At 41.0% G+C, this 23004-nt stretch overlaps 1 protein-coding gene across 2 annotated transcripts in view; it reads left to right on the top strand.

The window, feature by feature from the left end:
• lonp2 (lon peptidase 2, peroxisomal) overlaps nucleotides 1-18873 on the top strand; it is a 30590-nt gene extending 11717 nt beyond the window's left edge. The window contains exons 10-17 of one of the 2 annotated variants that reach the window (XM_085779867.1): nucleotides 7281-7422; nucleotides 8018-8168; nucleotides 9765-9891; nucleotides 11991-12130; nucleotides 15657-15742; nucleotides 16343-16550; nucleotides 16671-16861; nucleotides 16969-18873. In XM_085779867.1, the coding sequence (XP_085635993.1) occupies nucleotides 7281-7422; nucleotides 8018-8168; nucleotides 9765-9891; nucleotides 11991-12130; nucleotides 15657-15742; nucleotides 16343-16550; nucleotides 16671-16861; nucleotides 16969-17199 (1276 nt within the window). In that variant the 3' untranslated portion in view covers nucleotides 17200-18873. Of the gene's footprint in view, nucleotides 1-7280; nucleotides 7423-8017; nucleotides 8169-9764; nucleotides 9892-11990; nucleotides 12131-15638; nucleotides 15743-16342; nucleotides 16551-16670; nucleotides 16862-16968 lie in introns of both variants that reach the window. The other variant, XM_085779866.1, reaches the window with a different exon arrangement.
• Nucleotides 18874-23004: the final 4131 nt, after the last annotated feature.

Genomic DNA, 23004 nt, shown 5'->3' with positions numbered 1-23004 from the left:
AGGACAAACAGCCATTTCTGAACACCTTTAAACTCTCAATCAACAGCTTAAATTACAAATTCAAAGTTAGAATAAATATGATTTGTTAAAATAATAATGAATTTAGATTCTTTAAGCGCATGTGGTTATGCATTGAACTAGTGTTTCTGTTCCTTCCAGACATCACTTTTCTTGCCGTGCCTGGCCTGCTACTGTAGCCAAAAACAACAAGGCTACTCGAATAATAACGTGTACAGCAAAGTAGTCGAGTACTTGTATGCATCACTACGCTAGTTTGCAGCACATCATTCTGAAAGAGCAAAGCCCAATGGAGGTGGAACTATGATCAGCCAGTCAGTCAGTAAGTCATGTGGTTGTTGTGGTCCAACCAAAAGAACAAGAGAAGTAAAGAAAACAGAAGAGGGTTAATGCATTTCTTCTCTGTCATTCACGCAGCAGACTGGCACAGGCTCTTGGGGTGTGCTGCTGATATCTTTCCAGTGGGTCTGGAAGTAATTTAAATCACTTATGAATAAAACACACATGTGCATGTTAAGACCGATGAAAGGCAGCAGAGCGTCTACCACAAAATCTTAAGACATTTATAACATTTTTCAGCACATCGGTGATGGAAGCTCAACACTCAGACATGCTCTTTTCAAATTATGGAACATAGTTCTCACATGATGGTAAAGAAAACACACAAATTCAAAGAAACCACTTCAGAGGGGAAAATAAAAATAAAACACTCAGATAAATAATTTATATAGTGTATATATATATTCTGATATACTGTATATATGTGCATATACATCACATTTAGTGAAATAAATGGATATATTTGCGTTATTGGATACAGTTTAAGAGTTTAGCAGTAACTGGTTACTGTAGTCTTACAACTATTCACATACACAACCACGTCTCTGTGCAAACATGTGCTTACACTTATATTCACACATACATTCCTGTGTTTGCCCATGTATCAAGTGAAGGACATCTATCAAAGGTTCAAAGGTTCCTTCATTGTCCCTGCAGGGAAAGTAGTTTGCAGTCCATGCTGTAAACATACAAACACGTGCATCACACTAACAGAGGAACCGCAAACATTTACTAAATACATAAAAGAGAACATCCAGCATGCAGTGAAACTGAAACTGTGTTATGAGCTGAGAGAAATGGAAATATGTTGTTAAACATAAACGGCAGCAGGTACAAAGGAGACATGATGTCCTTTTGTGTCTTCACTACACCTGGTCGGCCTGTGAGTGGAAGTGCAGACTGTAAAAGGAGGGTGATGGAGGCGCTTCAGAGGAGAAGTGGCCTCTCTGACCACCTGCCTGTTGTAAAGTTCTCACTCTCCTCTTTAACAAGGCTCCATAATCTGTTTATTGTCGGCTAGAAGCAGATTTTCCAACCAGCTAATAATACAGAACATTAAAACGGATTCAGTAAAACAACTGTAAAAAGAGGATCATCATCTCAGGAGATCAATTAAAAAACTAAATGTAGTTTTGGCACAATGTCCAGGTGTCTGTAGCCGCTCACTGACTCAATACCAGCACTTTTATTTCATTATGTTTGGTCCAGAACTGGGAGTTGGACTTGTCATGTCTTGTCTACCACCACTTCTGCTACCGATGATAAGTTTAATATTATATTATAGTAAATTTATTATGTTTGAACCAATTCCTAATAAATTGTTTTATCATTAAGAATAAACATAGATAATCTTTTTTTCTTAACCACTTATGGTTATTTTAAGCAGTAGAATTAATGATTTTCTCTTGAGATAATTTCCATTAATGTTTCACTTCCTTTTTTTTCAATTGCCACTTAAACCTGAATGTACGACTGCGGTGTGTTATTTGCTCACCACATTCTTACCAACAGCATCGCTTAGATCTTTATGCTTTCTTTGAACTTTGGATTTCTTTAAAGTTTTCCTAAAATGCAGTTTACGGTTGTAAGGGTTAATTTTGATTTTTTTTTTGGTGTGGAGAAGGTGCTTTGTTGTGACATCACAAGGTTACAGAAGTCTTGACTGCTTGTTTTAAGGCTCGGTCTCTGAATACAGGCTGTGACACATGGAAACCTTACTTAAAGCAGAAGTAAGTGGTCCGGTCGTTTTCGCTAATGCTGCGTTCCAGGCAGGCTTTTAAAATCGTAAATTACAGCTTCAAGTCACAACTTACGACTTTGTAGCGTTCCAGGCAACCCACTCGTGTTTTTCCGACCTGTTTTACCGGTGAAAGTCACTATAACGGCCACTCGTAACTTCCGACCCGTGAACTCGTACCAGATCGAACTGGTACGACTTCACAGGTCGGAAAAACACGAGTTGCCTTGAACGCACCATAACAGTCCTCGTCCCTACGTCGCCACATTCACGGCGTCCCTTGGCTGCACACACAGCCCTGCATGCCGTTCTCTCTCCTCATTGGATAAAAACTGTAGGATACGATAAATGTTTTCTCCTCGGCTCAGAGCAGAGCAGAGTGACTGACAGACCCGTATTTCAGTCCAAACACTCTATGTAAGTGATTACTGTCGGAAGATATAACTATTTAAGACTTATATTAACACAAATATATCACTTACTTCTGCTTTAACAAAATACGGGACCTTTTAAAATCTTCATTCAGAATTTCTGTTCATTCACACAGTCATATCTCCAGCATAGATTAAATCAGAGGATTTATATCTCCAATGAATTTCCTTAAGGAAGGAAGTTTCTTATTGGGAATAATGAGATGATGATATCTGTTCAAGGGGGTTATTCTCAAATCTTTTCAAAGAGAGACTTTAGACATCTGGCTGAGCTCCTGAGTAAAGCTTACTTGTGGTTTTTATATAGTTGTAACTACTCTACCTTAACATTTCCCCTCTGTGCTGTCTGATAATAAGTTTGCAGGATTTGTAGATGTAGATGGCCCATTTCCTTCTGCTGTGAAAGATCTTTCAGTTTTATTCTTGGCTTCCCGCCGTTCCATTTGAATTTAATTTTAATAGGATCCCATTGTTTTAAAGCATTACAGGTAATATGAGCTGTGCTTTGAAAAGGAATAAAAAAATCCTGGAGAAATATTCAGCCATATAATTTTAACTGTTTCCCAGAGGATCTTAAATCCTTATTTGAATTTGTCAAATCTTACTATTTTGTCTATACTTTCTTTTATTTATCCCAAGGTACTTCATCCTCTTCTCTTCCAAATGCAGACTGCAAACCATAACTCCTGATTTATTTACCTCTACTGGTTCTAAATTCTTCGTAGAGATCTTGGCAATATTTAGGAAACTGATTTACTATGTTGTTCTGGCCCTTTGTCAATTCAATTGTATTTATGTTTATTCATTTGTTTAGCTGTTTTGAGTTTACAGAGCAGCTCCTTTTTAAAGCGTATGATCGAGATCTTATCGTAGCCAGAGATTTTTCCTCCACCTTATTTAGAAGATGATTCATAGCTGCTGTAACCTCTTTAAGGCCATTTAGTGCCAAGGTTTTTCATTCTTTATTCTTTTGCCAGAATTTCCTCTCTTAAAACAGCCTTTACAGTACCTCTTCCTGTAAAATGACATATCTTCTTGATTCTTCTTTAACTTCTTTATTTATTATTAAATTCTGGAAGGACAGAGTTGTTAAATCTCCAGATACCTGCACCTTTGTCCATAAAGATGATTAATGCAATGAATGTGACACAGTAGGCTTAAGATAGCAACAGTCACATATCTTTATTAAGCAGCAGCCATTAACATACAGTCAAACCTTCGTTAGCAGCGACAACCTCAGACAGACTCTCTGGTAGCTGCTTATCTATACTCAGTGCTCAGGAGGAATTTCGGTCCATCTGCTACAGCTCAGCCGCTTCATGTCTTTTTGTGAGCATCTCTTCTCAGCCATTCCACAGGATTTCCATTAGATTAACAAAATAAAGATACAGTATTTCCATCAGCATTTATTTTCTCCTCGTTAATGTCGAGCCGCCCCGGGGCAAGAGGCAGCAAAGCAGCCACAAATCACGATTCTGCCCCCCACTCCACCTCACCACTGGGATGGTGTTTTCGTTTCAGTATGCACCTTCCTTCTACAACTAAATTGAGTTGTTTTCTCAAATTTTTTCTTTTCAATTCAATGTTCATTTTAAAAGTAATGTTCTTCCACATCAGTGATGTGGAGGGTCATGATGCTCTATGGCAGAACCTCAGGTGTGCAGTGATGGAGAGCAGCAGCTTCCTGTGGTGGGACACCGTGCTCCACGCAGTCATGCACAGTGGTTTGTGAATGGTTGCCTCATAATCAGAGATGTTAACCAGCTCCAGTAATTCCTTGAAGCCTTTAGCCCTTAAAGGACAATTCCGGGCGAATTCAACTCTGGGGTGTATTTTCATATCATTTTAGGTCTAAAAGAATGAATCTGAAGATTTTCAGTTTAATCGCTCCTGTTTTGCGGTAGTTGCATCTGTCCCCGCGTCCCCACGGCAGCAATGAATGGGAGTGGATGTAAGTTCCGCTGTTTAGGCTGTTTCCAGCCCTCAAAGCCGCAATTTTTTTCCACAGACAGCGTCAGATGGTTACTCAAACATGCACCGAGAAGTTTATTTACTTCAAGCAAGCCGACATGTTTGTAAAACTAGATCTAATTCAAAGTCTCCCGGAGTCTCGCGCGAGCCCGAAGTTGCAGTGCTGGTGTATTCAGGCGCAGTAGGAGCTACCATTTGTGTCATAAACACAGGAATATCAACTCTTTACTTGCTTGAAGTGTACATTTTTTTCCACAGACAGCGTCAGATGGCTACTCAAACATGCGCCGAGAAGTTTTTTTTACTTGAAGCAAGTAAAGAGTTGATATTCCTGTGTTTATGACACAAACGGTAGCTTTTCCCACTGCACCTGAACACACCGAGCACGGCAACTGGGTCTCGCGCGAGACTCCGGGAGACTTTGAATTAGATCTAGTTTTACAAACATGTCGGCTTGCTTGAAGTAAATAAACTTCTCGGTGCATGTTTGAGTCTCCATCTGATGCTGTCTGTGGAAAAAAATTGCGGCTTTGAGGGCTGGAAACAGCCTAAACAGCGGAACTTACATCCACTCCCATTCATTGCTACCGTGGGGACGCGGGGACAGACGCAACTACCGCAAAACAGGAGCGATTAAACTGAAAATCTTCAGATTCATTCTTTTAGACCTAAAATGATATGAAAATACACCCCAGAGTTGAATTCGCCCGGAATTGTCCTTTAATATGACATGAGAGAAGCCGCAGAGCAGACCGTTTTCTGACTGTGTGCACTGATGAAGATCCAAACTCTGAGAAGACTCTGATTAACCCTTTGATCCTCTCGGCTTCAGTCAAATCATCCGTTTTGGGTCACAACTCTATTGAAGTCTTACGCTGTCAGACAATGATGTTTTTTTTTTCTACTGTAGGACAGATCTCTTGGTACCATAGTCTTGTAAATGCCGAGTATCATTCATTCATGGGGTACATCCTCAGGAGAAATAAAAGCTTTGAAGAGGGAGAAACTCTGTGTTTCCTCTATTGGGAATATAAAGGAAGAGAGCGGCTGTTTTTCTCTATAAGTTGACACTGTATAGGTTGGTGAAAATGAATTCCTGCAGGGGAAGTTAGAGGAAGCTGACAAAACATTGAAGTGAAGAGCTGTTGGTACCGAGACGACTTGTCTAGTTCCACTAGTGTAAACAGGTTTAAAAGTCACAAATCCTATTTTTTTGTGAGAAGTCGCAGAAGTCGTGTTGTAAATCTTCAACGTAAAGACCACCAACAGAATCTCCCCAGAACGACCCCCCACTTCAAGAATATTAGTGAAGGTCCCCTGGGGCGGCAGGGTGGCCGTGTTGAGCGAGGTCACTAATGTCATTTCCTGTCCAAATGTATCAATCAACTGTAGAAATGAAAAAATGATTCATACGTTTTGTCACTCAGCTCTCTTCTGATCAGTCGGTTTCGAACCTCTGTCAGGAAAGAGTAATGTTAATGCAATGGTGTGTGTGTGTGTGTGTGTGTGTGTGTGTGTGTGTGTGTGTGTGTGCACGTGAGTCTGCACAGAGGTGTACAGGGCAGCAGAGTTCATCTCAGATTGCAGAGCTGATCCTGGTATTTTAAAGGAAGACTAAACAGAGTTGAGACACTTTCTCTGAGCCAGATGAGAAACATGTGTCCGGCATACCAACAGCGGGAGAGCGAGAGATAAAGATGAAAGTTCTTTAACGGTCAATTTACAATTTGTTCAACTTAAAAAAGAAAATTCTCTCTGAAAAAAATAGACAACTCCAGTAGTTTCATATTTAGGGTTTTGTGGTTGTTCTTTTCTGTATTTTCTTTGTTGTTTTCTTTTTGTTTTCTTTCTTTGAACCTCAGGAGCTGCACATTTCATGCCTTCAGCTTCTAAACACTTGAAGCTTGCTTGCATTAGGTAATTTGCCACAGAGAACATTAGCTCGTCTTTTCATATGAACTCCAGACAGTGTCCACAGCAAGAGTGGCCCCTTATTTATATGCAGCAAGCTCCTGCACACTGTCTTAACCTGCATAGTCAGTGGTTAAATTGGCTTTTGTAAGGAGAGGGAGCCCTTTTTCACTTACAGCGTTCAATATCCCTCAAAACATTTTTATTTACCTTGCACCATCGGTTTATGCGTATCTTATCAACTCTCAATAAACAAGCGGAACGGATTCAATGATGAAGCTCTGACACAGCGCTGAGTGAACAGATATTTGACATGGTAAAAGTGGTGGGGTCCAAATTTAAAAAAGTCATATAATGGTAGCTACACCCATGATTATTATAAAACACCGCACTGGTCTTCTCCGACGCACCTGTCTGCCTTTAAAGGTAGTACAGTAAGCCTTTAGTGGTTGCAGCAAGCAAAAGGAGATTGAGCGTCTGACACCTTCTCACCCACAAGATATTTGACGTCATCCCTCTTCCTCACCCTCAAATATTCCCCTCCTTCTAGTTGTGCGTGATGGAAACAAGGCCAACTTGTCACTCACTCTGATCACACCTGGGCTCAGTCGGATGTTGTACGGACTTCCTGTTAGGGTGCTGCTGACAGGGTAAAGTCTGTTTAATGTCTGTATCAGCGGCCTGCTCTGCTCTCTCCCACATCTGCTCTTTCCCATACCACGACCCCTTGTGATCGTGGGTCGATACGTTCATGTGCTAAGGCGCTAATTGTGTCTTATTTTGTTGTCGCCGGGAGAGTTAAGTGTTTTTGACAGTGGTGTGGAAACATTTACACAGTAGATCCAACTCTTCCTGCCTGTGTGTGTCTCCAGGCGCACATATGTAGGCAGCATGCCCGGCCGCATCATCAACGGCCTGAAGACCGTGGGTGTGAATAATCCCGTCTTCCTCCTGGACGAAGTGGACAAACTGGGGAAGAGTCTTCAAGGAGACCCCGCGGCCGCCCTGCTGGAGGTCAGTGTGTGTCTCCGTCAGATTACCTGTGGAGTCGGGTCACAAGTTAAATCCCAAAGCAAATGGAGAAGCTGAATTGTTGCTGTTTAACTAGGCTAGAATTGCTAATAAGCTTTGTTCTGCTTCCTTAATGAGCTTTTCTTTTTTTTTTCTTTCTTTTTTTTATCCACCAAGGAGATTTTGTTTTCACCTCTTTGTGTTTTTTGGATAGCAGGATTGAGCTGAAAGTACAAATCTGAATTTTTAGAAAGTACGAGGCGGGGCCAAGAGAGTCTATTGATGCGGATCCAGGATTTTTTCATTTCATTCCTTAACAATGTGATTTTTTTTTTTTTGTCAAATTCTCAGAAAATAATGTTTGGGCTTTACATGTAAGAAAAAAATCAAAACTATTAATAGTGCTGAGATGTGTCACTTTGCAACATGGTTTGGATTCAGATCATTATCTGGATCTGACAGACATCTGCAGGGTTGAGTACCAGTCTAGTTGTTTTTGTGCTTTTGTTTTCTTCTGTTTCTAAACAAATGAAATTTAGCGTGATTAAACATTTAAAACGCACATTGAAACAAAAACCTTGTCCACATGTTCCCTAAGGTCCTGGACCCAGAGCAGAACCACAGCTTCACAGACCATTACCTCAACGTGGCCTTTGACCTCTCCCAAGTGCTCTTCATCGCCACCGCCAACACCACGGCAACCATTCCCCCGGCCCTGCTGGACAGGATGGAGGTACTGCAGGTACCAGGTGAGTTCACACGCTCCGAGGAATCGTCCCCGACAGTTTCCATTTAATCTCAAAAGACAAACACTTTGTGACGCCACTATCACAACTGATTGAATTTGCTGCCTTGTAGCAAGGGAACACATGAAACAGCTCCATGTCCAATCACACACAAATGTGCGTGCACACAGTTGTCGAAAACAGAAATTAAACAAAAAAGTCTGTAAAAGAATGAGAGAAGATGTGGAAATATGAAAAGGAATTAATACATATGTTCATCTGTTTGCTTATTTATATATTTTACATTCCTTTTTTTTTCTGTCATTCATTTATTTTTGGTTATTCTATTTTCTGTATTCATTTCAGCATTGATTTTACTTTTCACTATTGTTTTTATTATTATAAAATATTATATAACAATCCTGTCGTTAGATCACGTCCCATGCGGCCTCCAAGCCCCTAAAGCAGGCGATTGCTGGTTTAACTCCAGACTGGGCTGATCTTTCCTGCATGTCATTCCCCCCTTGTTTTTCTGTCTGTCTTTTCTGTCTTGTCTAAATAAAAGCAAAAATGTCCCAAAATATTTTTAAACAAAGAAACCAAAATGATTCCTCACTATATTTCCACATTTATTTGATTTTCTTTATAGAGATGTATTGTTTTTATTCTATTTAATGACTCCATAACTGATGAGAGGACATATAACAATGCAATATACTAACATAATTAACACATTTGAGTGACAAATAATTTTTAATGCCTTCTAATTAGTATTTTTTAGTCTGTCTCTTAAAGTTTTTATTTTGTATACATGTTCTTCGCTCTCTGGTCTGTAGCTGTCAGTCTGATTAATCACCTGCAACCAAGCAAAGGTATTTTTCTGGAAGCTTTTATTGTTCTTTTTGTGTTGTGCTGTATAACTCACTGTAACACACACATCTTTCAGCTGCTAACTCATCTCCCAGCTGCAGTGTCCTGAGAGTCGAGCTGAATTGTTTTCACACGGAAGTTGATGAAGGACATAAGACGTAACCGGAATAAACCATTAAATTCTCCCCAATTTTACACATCGCTGTCTGTTTACAGGTGTTTAGTAGCGCTGTGGCAGATGTGAGAAAGAGTTGCGTTTCTGTGGCTCCAGAGGGAGCTGTGTGAAGTCAACAGCCACTTCTTCATAACATTTCCATATTTCGCACATTCTGTGACATAAACTGTAAACTGTTTGCTTGTCTGTAACAACATCTATTGCACGTCTGTCCGTCCTGGGTGAGGGATCCCTCCTCTGTTGCTCACCCTGAGGTTTCTCCGATTTTTCCCTGTTAAAAGGATTTTCTATGGAGTTTTTCCTCAGTCGATGTGAGGGTCTAAGGACAGAGGATGTTGTTACGATGCCATGTAAAGCCCTTTGAGACAAACTGTTTGTAAAAACGGGCTATACAAATAAAATTGCCCTGCCTTGCCTTCTTCAACACATCAAATCTCAGACAGAGCTGTAGATGATCGTGTTTCGATTGTGCGACGTAGAGGATGGATGAACACAAAAGAGCGGACGCACTTATCTCTTTCATCAACTGGAGAGTCTTCCATGTTTTTGTTTGTTTATTATGTTTGTTGTCTCAGGCTACACACAGGAAGAGAAGGTGGAGATAGCTCACCGCCACTTGATCCCAAACCAGCTGGAGCAGCACGGATTAACGCCTCAACAGCTGCATATACCACAGGACACCACACAGGACATAATTAGCAGGTAATCACACACACACACATACACACACATGTAACTAAACTTAAGAAAATGTTGTTGTTTACTGAACAATGACAATAAAGTCTTATCTTATTTAAAATAACAAAACCTAGGCTCTATTTAGACATTTTCAGGAGTTCTGCCACATATGGGTTTGATTCCCCATCCCTCCACGAAAGGAGGTCGGGCGAATATACTACAAACAATTTAATGGGCCACTTGACTCCTGATCATGTGCTGCTGCTGCTGTGGCTGAATTGTGTGTTTCTGTATCGTCACAGTGACATTACAGTGCGGCCCAGAGTTCATCCTCATGACTTAGACTTGTCTCCTCTTCATGTAGTTTATTGTGGACATCTGCGGTGTGGGAATATAAACCTCTTCCTGTGTAGATAGGGTTTATTAAGAGCTGTCAACTGGTGTGATATACAGTGTTCTGCTCAGCACGTACTGTATATCTCTCTCTTAAACAAAAAAAAAAACACAACAGTGAGCATTTCACAAAGCTGAATTCATCCGATTGATTTGGACGTTGCCGTGTCTTCACCGCTGAGACTCTGCTACATTTGGCCGGTGAAGCAGAGGCGCAGTGCGCTGTGTGCAGCAGATAGCTGCTTAGGCTGACAGCTCCCATCTGAGGTTAACCTGGAATTCCACTTCTGGTCATCATAGCGTATCATTAAGTTGTCAAGTGGTCCTGTTGGTATTTGTCTTGAATGTTGACCTGTACTTCTCTGGCTGTGTGACCTTTTGACTAGAGAGAACATCCCTCGGCCACATGTTTTTCTGTTCAGCCGCCAGTCTCTCTAAGAACGAGTCTGCTTCCTCTCTTCACTTTCTGTCAATCAAGCTCTTTGATTAATCACTTGATCATTCCAGCACCGGTCTATTAATAGTACTCTCCCCCCTACCTCTCTAAATGGCCTCATCATCAAAGTGTCTGGCCGTTAGCTGCGATGCGAAGGCCTGTGGCCCTTTCACATGGTAAACATTATCCTGTCTGCAGACCTGCACAGCTCCCCAAACCACTCACTGCACTCCAGTCTGGTTCCTATAGAAACGGTCAAAAGCACACATCCTCAGAGGGATGCTCCTTATTGCACCAGCTTTAAAAAACAAAAAACAAAAAAGTGGAACAACTTGGGGTAAGGAAAGAGAAGAGGATTCAGTGTCAGTCTCATCCTCACACATTACTAAATACTAGTAGTACTAATAACCATTACACCAGAAATGCCAGCTCTGGATACCTGATACCTCCAACTCCGAGAACTAATCTACTCAAACACTCAGTTGTCTACTGATCAATAATGTCCTGGAACTCTTTAATCCTCACATATCTCGCTCACAAAACAAATTAACTTTAAAAAAACGACTTAAGGCTTATGTAATGCAGCAGACCATATGACTGGGAAATTGTTATTGATATTGAAATTAGTAGAATTATTAGTGCTATTGTAGTGTATTAGTATAATTATAGTGTTATTAATAAATTATGATATTATGCATATATAATTGTATAGTTATGCTAGGAATGTATGACTGTTTGTATTTATTTTATGTTTTGGATGTTATCACTTTATAGATACTGTAACATCCAATCTTTATAGATAACATCCAGTCTTCTAATCTAATAGAAGATTAGTGGTCGCCAAGGCGGTAGCTAATGGGGATCCATCCAATACATAATAAACACAGTTGGAGATATTTTCCAACCAAGAGTTTATGTTTTAAGTTAATTGATTCAGCTTGATGATGTCTATTTTTTCTTCTTTTGTAGTAGTGTCTGTCTAATGATGATAATGATGACTGATCCAGATCCTCGTGATTGTCAGACACAAGAAGAGTCAGAACATATTAAGGCCCCTTCAGGTTTTTCACATAAAGATTTAAATTTACATTAAATTGAAAACATCAGTTGCAAAAGTTGCAGTTTTACCTATTTTAAAGTAAATCTGGGTTGTGAAGCCTGTGTTAAGCCAGTGTAGTTGTGGTGGAGTTCACCGAGCAGGAGAAAAGCCGCAGTATCAGTGAAACCTCATCTCACTTTCACCAAATTTAATCCATGTGTTATTTGTTTGTGCGCCTGTGTTTGTTTTGTAAAGGTACACCCGAGAGGCAGGTGTGCGCTCTCTGGAGAGGAAGATCGGGGCGATCTGCAGGGCCGTGGCTGTGAAGGTCGCTGAAGGTCACAGAGTCACTAAGACTGACACTTTGATCCCAGAGGGCCCAGTGGAGCCGGGAGGTGAGAATCTGAGCCCTTTGGTTTTTTTTACTCTGGTGGGGCCAGGGGGTTAAAGATCAATCTTTTGCTGATCGAAAACGGAAAGATAGCTTACAAAAAGAGTAATTTGTTATAATCACTCACCAAACCTATTTTTTTTATCAGATTACGCACAAAGACAATCAAAACAAAAACACCACTGAGAATTCAAAACCAGTAATAAAGCATTAACTAAAGGCATTTAATGTTCGCTAAATAAATATCCACAACTCAGTAACAGTTATGGCAGTGCCCACTGTAAATACTGTAGGCTATAAACTAACAACTGTCAGGATCGGGCTCTTGCAAACAGTAAAAGTTGAGAAGGACAAAAAGCATAAAGTCAAATGAAAAACACATTACGGTGTAACTGCAGCATATCTGCAAAAATCAAAGTCAAAAAGTTTTATTCATTCAGTCTTGAACTCCAGACTTCCCACCGTGAATAAAACACTTTTCATCAGCGGTGACAAGAAAAACACTTTATGTGAACAGGCAAAAAAAGTGGAGTAGAAGCAGGCTCAGGGCGATCAGCCATCTGCCTCCACCTTACAACAACAGTGCTGCCCACCACGGACTCACATGAAGGCACTTAACTTTTCAAACTCTGATTTACTAAAGGTTTATGTGTGTAAAAATGTGTACAAACTTGATATCACATGCAAACAAATGTGAGCTTATTTACTTAGCCATCTGAAAACGAGCTGAATGACTCCGTCCAAACTCTCAGTGGTGGAAATAATTACAACTCGCAACAAGTAGGCAAAATTAGCACTCTTTAGTTAGTAAATCAGGCCCTTAGTTATTTCATTTTTTTGATATAGGGATACTTGCCAATTAAGAATTTCATCATGTGGTCTAAACTGCTGTATTTAATATATTTCTTTGTTCATTTATTTGTTCATTGCACGACAACCATTTTCTTACAGTGAGTCTTGAGAAAGAGACTGAGTGGCTGAGACATAGAGAGAGAGAAAGAGAGAGAGAGAGGGACTGTGATAAAGAAGGAGGTTTCACAGAGGTGTAAAGGTGTAAAGTTATGATAATAATAGTAACTATTAGCCGTACCAGCAGAGGTCATGTTGGCAGAAGGTGGTTGCAGCTTCGGTTTCAGACCCTGGGTGCAGAAAGGCCAGAGTGCAGAGAGCAAGAGGAGGAGAAACAGAGGGAACACAGGAAAAAGAAGAAAAAAAAGGTAGAGAGAGGGGGACACATGGACATCTGGACACATGTGCTTTGGTTAAACTGATTTACAGAGACTGAGGCCACCAGTGGTGGAACAGTGACAGGTTCAAGGCCTGAAATAGTAAAATAATAAGGTTTTTGATTTGATTGATTTATTCGTCCATTTGACAAAACATAATACAATAATAGTATCAATACAAAACAAGCAGAACCATAATTTAATAATACTAATTAACTTACTTTATCCTAGTGTTAAATATCTATTCAATACATTGATTTTAAACATCCTTTTAAACTGGGTAATAGTTGTACATGATTTTAATTCATTGTCAAGGCTATTCCAAAATTTTACTCCAATAACAGAAATGCATTTGGCTTTAGTATTTGTCCTTGCTTTTGGTTTGTTTAAAATGCATGTCCCCCTGAGGTCATACTGGGACTCTCTAGTTGAGAACAGCTCTTGTATGCAGGGTGGAAGAAGGCGCTAAAGGATCTGAGCGTTAAGGTGGAGAGATTAAAACAGAGTTTGGATCTGGACAGGTAACACAGGAAACACACGAGTGCCACTTCACAACAGTTACAGCTGTACAGTTAAAGTGTGGCACAAGGTGGTGCTAGTCAGATTAAATGGAGATCAATTGATGAGAGTGAAACGTGTGCAGCATTAAATCTCCCGCAGTGTGTTCATTGACCTTGACCCAGCCTTCATGGAGCTGCTCTGTTGAATGAAGTCTGTTCTGACAGGTCGATGTTTGACATGTGTCCTCTTTAAGTCGACGGTTTGTGTGATTAGTACGAGTACAACACGATGCGTATCAGTAGCTGAGTGATGAGCTGGATAATGTGCAGCCATCTGGTCCGTATTAGAAAATAAACTCTGCGGAGTCTTGGTTGGATTCGAGCTCATTATGTCCCGCTCATCTTCATCGTAGTTTTAGCCGTGTTTATTTGTCTGCAGGATTCAGATGTTTCTCCAGGTGAAGAGTAAAAAGAAAAAGAAAAAATGGAAAAGAAAATTGATATGAAAGTGATATGAGGATGAGTGGAGCTGGTTGAATAGAAGAGGAGGAGAGAGAGATAAACAGAAAAGTGAGGATATGAAAGGGATCAGTGCTGCTGTAGAAAGGCCCCTGTGTGTTGCCAGGTAACAGATGCGAACAACACGCAGCAGCAAAAACATTTGTTTATGTGTGTGTGTGTGTGTGTGTGTGTGTGTGTGTGTGTGTGTGTGTGTGTGTTTATATATTTGTCCTTGTGCATGTGTTCAGCATTTAGCCACAGGGCAGCAGTGAGTCTGATGCTGTGTGTGTTTGTGTTTGTATTTGTTCTGTTGTTTGATGTGACTCCATGTTTTAGTTTCTCTGTGTCTGCGTAATGTCAGCGCATTCAGATTCACACCTGTACGGCCACATCTGCATCTGCTGCAGCTGCTTCAGCCTCGGTTTGTCTTTCTTCTTCCATGTTTGTTTGGACGTTGCTTTCTTGTTTTATTCTTCTTTCCTTGCATACTTCTTCTTGGTATGCCTCTTTCTGTCTTTCTTTCCTCTTTATTTCTCTGTATGTTTCTTTTTATCTTTGTTTCTTTCTTTCTTTGTATCTTTCTTTCTATTTTTGTTTGTATCTTTCTTTGTATCTTTTCTTTGTATCTTTCTTTCTTTCTTTGTATCTTTCTTTCTTTCTTTACCCTTTATTTCATTCTTTCTTTCTTTCTATCTTTCTTTCTATCTCTGTTTGTTTCTTTCCTCTTTCTTTCTCTCTCTTTCTTTCTTTGTATCTTTTTTTCTATCTTTGTTTCTTTCTTTGTCAACTTTTAGGTGTGTGTGTGTGTGTGTGTGTGTGTGTGTGTGTGTGTGTGTGTGTGTGTGTGTGTGTGTGTGTGTGTGTGTGTGTGTGTGTGTGTGTGTGTGTGTGTGTGTGTGTGTGTGTGTGTGTGTGTGGCTGTGAGGCAATGTATTATTAAGGATGGTTTTATGAATAAGGAAGTGTAACTAATTAAAATTTGATTTTTAAAATAAAAAAAAATCTTTCTTTCTTTCTATCTTTGTTTCTTTCTTTCTTTATATCTTTCTTTCTATCTTTGTTTCTTTCTTTATTTCCTCTTTCTTTCTTTGTAACTTTCCTTGTATCTTTCTTTCTTTGTATCTTTCTTTCTATCTTTGTTTCTTTCTTTATTTCCTCTTTCTTTCTTTGTATCTTTCTTTCTATCTTTGTTTCTTTCGTTCGTTCTCTCTCTCTTTTCTCTTCCTCCCTTCTCCTGTATATTTATCCACTACAGTTACCCGATTGTTCCTCAAACTTACCTAAGTCACCTGTGTGTGTTTAGACAAGGCGGCACCTCCAGAAATGCCCATTGTGATCGACCACGTCGCCCTGAAAGACATCCTGGGACATCCGCTGTTTGAAATGGAGGTAAGCAGCAGGACGGGGAGAGAGGAGGAGGAGGAGAGGGAGAGATGGGTGGGACGACGGACTGACTTATGATTCTACAGAGAGTCATAATGATGTTGGAGGTGGACGACAGAAACCTGTGTTTGTGTGTGTGTGTGTGTGTGTGTGAGAGCGGTGGTCTTTATCACAGCTCGACAACGTGAAGGCAGCATGTGAAGACGTCTCATGGCTCCTCACCAGCTGCTCTTCATAAAGTCACAGCAGTTAAAACAGCACCTGAGCGGTCGTCACATCTTATGAGATGAACTAAGATCTACTGTCTCTCAGTGGGAGTTTACTTTTTTCCCTTCTGTGATTTTTTTTCTCTTCTCGTCTTTTCCATCTCTCCTTCCCTTTGTTTTCCTCCCCCTACTCTTCTCATCCTCTCCTTCATGCATTTTCCATCCTCTCTCTCTCTCTCCCTCTCCCTCCTTCTCTACAGGTCACGTTGGCCGTATGTTTCACATTCATTCCTGCATTTTTGAAGTCTTGGAAGTTTTTGTGTCTTCTAACCAAATACTGCTTTACAGATGTTTTTGTGTGTGTGTGTATATGTGTGTGTGTGTGTGTGTGTGTTGGTAGGTGTCTGAGCGGTTTACGCTCCCAGGTGTTGCTCTGGGATTGGCCTGGACCCCGCTCGGTGGGGAGATAATGTTCGTGGAGGCCAGTAGGATGGAGGGAGAGGGTCAGCTCACTCTGACCGGTCAGCTGGGAGACGTGATGAAAGAGTCGGCCCATCTGGCCATCAGTTGGCTCCGAGCGAACGCTAGGACGTACCAGCTCACCAACAGTGAGTTCATACTATGAACAGCTTCACAGAAACACAAATAAGCTGCCGCCACTGAGGACTGTGAAGTGGAGAGGCTGATTGTCACTCTCTGATTGAGTCCATGTGTGTGTGTGTGAGCAGTGGTGGGGGCTCCAGATCCTTTGGAGGGGACAGACATCCATCTTCACTTCCCCGCTGGAGCCGTCACCAAGGATGGCCCTTCTGCAGGCGTTACCATAGTAACCTGCCTGGCCTCGCTGTTTAGCGGCCGTCTGGTCAGATCAGACATCGCCATGACAGGAGAGATCACGTTAAGAGGCCTGGTGCTGCCGGTGAGTCGTCACATTCAACACACACACACACACACACAACGTGCAATAAGCGGTAAATCCACAGTCAGCTGTTTTTTTAAGCGACCGGATTGGTCCGTCCTCCTCAGGTGGGCGGGATCAAGGACAAAGTCCTGGCGGCGTACAGGGCGGGAGTGAAGTGCGTCATCCTCCCCAAACGCAACGAGAAGGACCTGGAGGAGCTTCCAGCCAACATCCGAGCCGACCTGGACTTTGTCACCGCCAGAAACCTGGACGAGGTGCTGAACGCCGCCTTCGACGGAGGCTTTCAGGGGACGGCCAGCACACACACACCCCCACAGCTGACCAGTAAACTGTAACACACACACACACACACCGACAGGGAGGGTGTGACGTTAGAAAGTGTCCCTGGATACTTTCTCCTAGAGGAGAGCGTGGCTTATCCTTCAGTGAGAGTCTAATATGTTTCTGCTGATTTGCAGCGATGCGAGTAAATGGGATGTTAATTCTGAGGGAAACCTTATTTTCACATGTTTTGATACATTCCTGGCAACCGCTGGACATCTGTCAACGTTAGGAGCTTATATTTATTACATTATAAGTGTCTGACAACAGCATTATTATTTTCATTCCTCCAGATACAGACACTTGTGTTACAGAATAAGATTATTTCATTTTCAGAGACACTGTTGACAAAAAACAGTCATTCCAGTGTCTATAAGTCATTTCCAAACAAAATCATGGGGAAATAAGGCACAGAAAAATCCTAATAATGAGGTTAAAATAAGGTTCTTTGCAGGTGAGTTTTTCATATTCAGATTAGTTTCATATTAGTAAGATAATTTGAATAAAATGAAGCGGTGATTTAAGTGCACACGTATGTGGACAGAGCACAGGGACTAACCCTGTCATTACAGCAGTTTATTTGTTGATGTGTATTAGCACAGCACCACTCACATCGCTGCTCTATGTTGTCATTTAGCCTCTACTGGCGGCTGCTTTATTGCACATTAACATTACATTAGCAGCACTGCCGCAAAGGTGTGAGCTCATTAATACAGCAATGCTGTTGAGACGCGCTCAGATACCAAGAGTCTGTTCTGTGATCGGTTGAAATGAGTAAATATTTAACTAGTTTCTGTAACTTTCAGGTTTTGAAATGCATAATCAAAGGAAACTCCATGGGAACTAATCACAGCTGTAGTTAGTTTGATGTTGAAGTTGTAGCTGGTTGTGTTGTCTCCTCACTTCCCACACTGAAGCTCTGACTACATGAGGTTTGGATAAAAAACGCATTTGGCCCAGTATTCTCATTGCAACAGAATCTTAATCCAAACTGATGTTTCAGGCTGAATGAGTCAGATTCAGTTAGTGTCTGGAAACCATGATGGAGTTGTATGGAGACAATGTGCTGCTGACTTTATTTCATCACTGTGTGACCATCATTGAAAGATTGATTAATTACTTTTCATCTAATCTCTTTCTTACCAGTTAAAGCCGTTTTTTCCCAGTCACTCTGAACTTCTCCTGCAGTATCAGTGCAGTATGTGGATGATCTACACTACCTGTAAAGTCTGCTGCTTAGTGCATCAACCACCACTGGTTTTTTTATTTACCTAACAGTGTTCATTATATTTTACTGACATTTTTGACTTACAAATGTGTCTTCAAATTTAAAGTCAGGATTTTAGCTCATGTTTGTTGATTTTTTTTTAAATTTCACATCAGGGTGGTTGGGATCTCCCATGATGCACTGTGCTCATACAGCCTGTAGATAAGAGGCACACTGACTTATAGGCAGGTCTGTCTGAAATCTGTGTCCTGTGACTCATCAGTAACCACGAGACTGTGATTATGCTGATGTACTGACTAGAGCTGGATTGCAATTCATTAACATGAATGATGGACAGTGTAGCGAAAGTAATGTTTTTTTTTTTCAATGTAATATGGTGATTTCATACATAGATGCACTTGTGTCGTATTGGACAAGTTTAAAAAATGAGAGTTGAATTAAACATGCTTGAAATCCTTCATTCCTTCAGACCTTCTTGTATTAAACACACACATGGATATAATTGTATCAGCATGCGTGTTTGTGTACATGCAGCTCAACTTAATCCACCCTGAAGCAGACAAAAGATTTACAACGATGTTCCAGAGATCTGTCTATTGTTTTTTTTTTTTGTGTTTTTCTTTCCTCTTCTGCCCCCTAATGTGAAACACCAGCATGCAGCGGTTGGACAACCATGACAAGATTAATGGAGCGGAGCAGAAAATGTCACACAGATACTGTACTGTACATCCGTAACGGCCAAACACATCAAACGATTCATATTAGGAAAAAAAAAGACCTTGCATACTACACTGATTAGCCTGCGGGAAATATCAAGATGTACTTTGTTATAACAAAATATGCAAATATTCGTGGTTGGATGATGATTGTCATTGGGCCTCCTTACATTATACAGATGGTTTGATCCACTCTGGTCGAGAAAATATCGCAGTGGCTTTAAAGGGATAGTAATTCAAATTGCTCAACTCATTATCTACTCACCCTCATGTGGACTAAGGGCTGGGAGAAGTTTCAGAGTTACTATCTGTGGCTTCTCTGAGTTACAGGGGGTCTCGGCATAGCAGTGCATGTCCATTATAACGGTTGCAAATGGATACCACTTTTCTTCGTAACAAAAAGACACACCAAAAAACATCCAAATACCTCCATGCTGCTCGTATGTAATGTCCGTCTTGTATTGAAGCCCCAAAATGCGAAATTGTTCAGAAAAAAATTAAATAATTCTATATTTCAAGCTTGTTTTGTAGCGGAAGCTCCTCTTCCTGGTCCGTCCAAATCTCGCGCAATTGACGCCGGCGCAATACGAGCAACATGGAGGTATTTGGATGTTTTTTGGTGTGTCTTTTTGTTACGAAGAAAAGTGGTATCCATTTGCAACCGTTATATGGACATGCACTGCTACGCCGAGACCCCCTGTAACTCAGAGAAGCCACGGAGGACTCTGAAACTTCTCCCAGCCCTTAGTCGACATGAGGGTGAGTAGATAATGAGTGCAATTTGAATTGTGGGTGAACTATCCCTTTAATATTCAGTCATGGCAGCCAAGTGTGTGTTTGAGTGTGTGAGAAAGAAAGAAAGAAAGAGAGAGATGAGAATGATTGAAGATATGGTTCCTCCTGCTGCAGTAGCAGGTGTGTTTGTCAGTGTCCAAGTTACGTGAGCGGCCTCTTGCCTGGTGATGACATGCAGCTGTTTGATCAGCACACACAACACACACACATACGTATCTGTTGTTGCTGACTTTCTAGAAACTACCCCGAGTGTTGGTCCTGCACCTTTCTCCTGTTATGTGTTGCAGTATAAATGAGCTGCATTAGTCACGGCCTGCCCTGCACTCAGCTCAGTGGAGGAGCCCTTAATGAACTGTGTGCAGGGGTGGACAGAACAACGGGAGCACTCAGCCACATGATGCAGTCCACTAAAAAACAAAGGCTGTGAAATTAACACAACATCCACAAATCTGGCAATGTTGTGTTTTATCCGGCCCATCAGATACAGTAACAGTATCATCAACAGCAAACTGGGTGACCTGAGGTATTGCTTTTCCTCTTCATCACAAACATAACAATTCAAATCACAACATTAAGAATCAAATCAATTTCATCAGCTGCAGCAGTGTCATTAAAATTAAAGTAGTTTTATAGTTTATTTGTTTACATTTGATAGGATGTTACAGCGAATTACATTTTCTCTGTGGCGTCGGTCAGCAGTGAAACAACTACATTGTCTTTGTTCTTATATGATTCCTCTGACCTACCTCATCTACCACCAGCCACATGTCTTTGCAGCCAATTTTCTATTTATTCATTATGTATAAATTTGATTGTTACCAGAGATTTAAAAAAAAAAACATTTTAGAAGTAGCACATTAAAGCAGAAGTAAGTGGTCCGGTCGTTTTCGCTAATGCTGCGTTCCAGGCAGGCTTTTGAAATCGTAAATTACAGCTTCAAGTCACAACTTACGACTTTGTAGCGTTTCAGGCAACCCACTCGTGTTTTTCCGACCTGTTTTACCGGTGAAAGTCACGATAACGGCCACTCGTAACTTCCGACCGGTGAACTCGTACCAGATCGAACTGGTACCACTTCACGGTCGGAAAAATACGAGTTTCCTTGAACGCACCATAACAGTCCTCGTCGCTACGTCGCCACATTCACGGCGTTCCTTGGCTGCACACACAGCCCTTCATGCCGTTCTCTCTCCTCATTGGATAAAAACTGTAGGATACGATAAATGTTTTCTCTTCGGCTCAGAGCAGAGCAGAGGGACTGACAGACCCGTGTTTCAGACCAAACACTCTATGTAAGTGATTGCTGTCGGAAGATACAACTATTTAAGACTTATATTAACACAAATATATCACTTACTTCTGCTTTAATAATATGAATGAACATCTAACTAACTGACAGTTATCACATGAGCTTTTAACATAACATAATTGAGGATAAAACTTTTTTTTTTTCCTTCAAAATAATGTGCAATATAGCAGATTTAGGGTCAGTGATATTCTGTATATTAGAGACAGAAACAAACCACAAAAGACTGAGTGAATATTTATAGGCTGTACCGTGAGTTAGTGGTGTGGTACTCGGATCACTGGTCAGCTCGTCCCTGGAGAATCATAATAACGTCTGATGAAAGCCTGATGCTGCCTCTACCATGTGGTTCCTTGTGTGCACAGGAAATAAAACCTCCCTTCAAACTTACTGAACAACTTTATTCTTCCCTCGGGATGTGACACAGTTTCCCTCTTGTATCACATCACAGCAGCCCTAAATGTCTACACCACACACACACAAGATAATTCACAGATCTTGATGTTTGATGAGCTGCTCCTCAGGTTTTTTTATCAAAGTTTTTTTATATATATGTGGCTGTAATAAACGTCTGAGCCTCCAGGGGCTGCTGTTTAGCCCTGAAAGGATTCACCACCGCACACTGCTCCACTCCACACAGCAGCTGTGTCATGTGGCCGTGGAGCTTCCTGCCCCCTTTGCCACAACATATGTTACCTCCATGTCTGGGCTTTAATTCATCACATCCCTCCTTCTTGGTCACGGCATGAAAACCCTCTCTTTAGTTCATCATGGATGTGCTCTGCGTGCTGTCGCAGTGACATCACTGCAGACACACCCAGCCCCAGTGAAACCCCCAGAGACTCCCCCTCTGTGTGAGTCACCCTCCCATCCCCCCCATCCCCCCATCCCCAACCAACCACACTCACATTTCCCCTCTGGTGATCACAGGACTTTAACCTACACATAATTACCTACAGTAGAGGCTGAGCGGAGCATTCAGGCAGCAAGCCCACTTCACATGGCAGAGCGCTCCACCTCCTCCACCCACCGACCCACCCACACCCCTTGTTCTTCTTATGGGCTAATTTTAGGCGTAGACCCCTGTGACCACATGATGGCAGGAGAGGGGAGATCTGGTGTAGAGGGGGTTGACCCAAGATGTCGGAAAGTGTATGATGCTTAACCTAAACAGAAATGGTGCCTTTGTGTTCCTTTTGAGAATTAGGGGGATCATTAGGGAATGTGCAAAAACAATTATTAGTCTATGTGTGTTTAGCTTTCTAGAAAACAATGTAGTTTCTAACACTTCTACTCCAGCATGTTTAAATCATAATATGTTGGGAGTCTCTCAAATGTTTTGGTCATCAGTACAGTATATTTCTTTACTCTCGGCTGGTGGCTGAGCATTGCAGCTTTGAAGAAATTATTTGAAATGAAAGAAACATTTTTCTTTAGTACATAAATAATGACATTATTTTATCATTGGCAGCAGTGAGAGTAAATGTAATTTCAACGACTAACATAAAAGGATGTAAATCAAAGGAATGATTGTACAGGAGGATTGTTGATAAAGAAATTCAAAAACAGTGTTAGTGTTGAACCGAGAAGTAGTCTGAACATTTAACCCCAAGTAGTGCAAGAAGCCATTTTTTGTTTTTGCACAAACAACTATTATGATAATTTATGCTAACAAGCCTAGCATCCAGTTACATATTTACTGCACTGATATCCCTAATATAAGTCTTTCTAAAAATGTAGATGCTAATTTGAGCAAATCATTTTATCTTTTTAT

Source organism: Trachurus japonicus, chromosome 6 (genome assembly GCF_045865225.1).
Source record: "Trachurus japonicus isolate A0001 chromosome 6, Traja_1.0".
NCBI lineage: Eukaryota > Metazoa > Chordata > Actinopteri > Carangiformes > Carangidae > Trachurus > Trachurus japonicus.
This window is presented reverse-complemented; position numbering and strand designations above follow the sequence as displayed.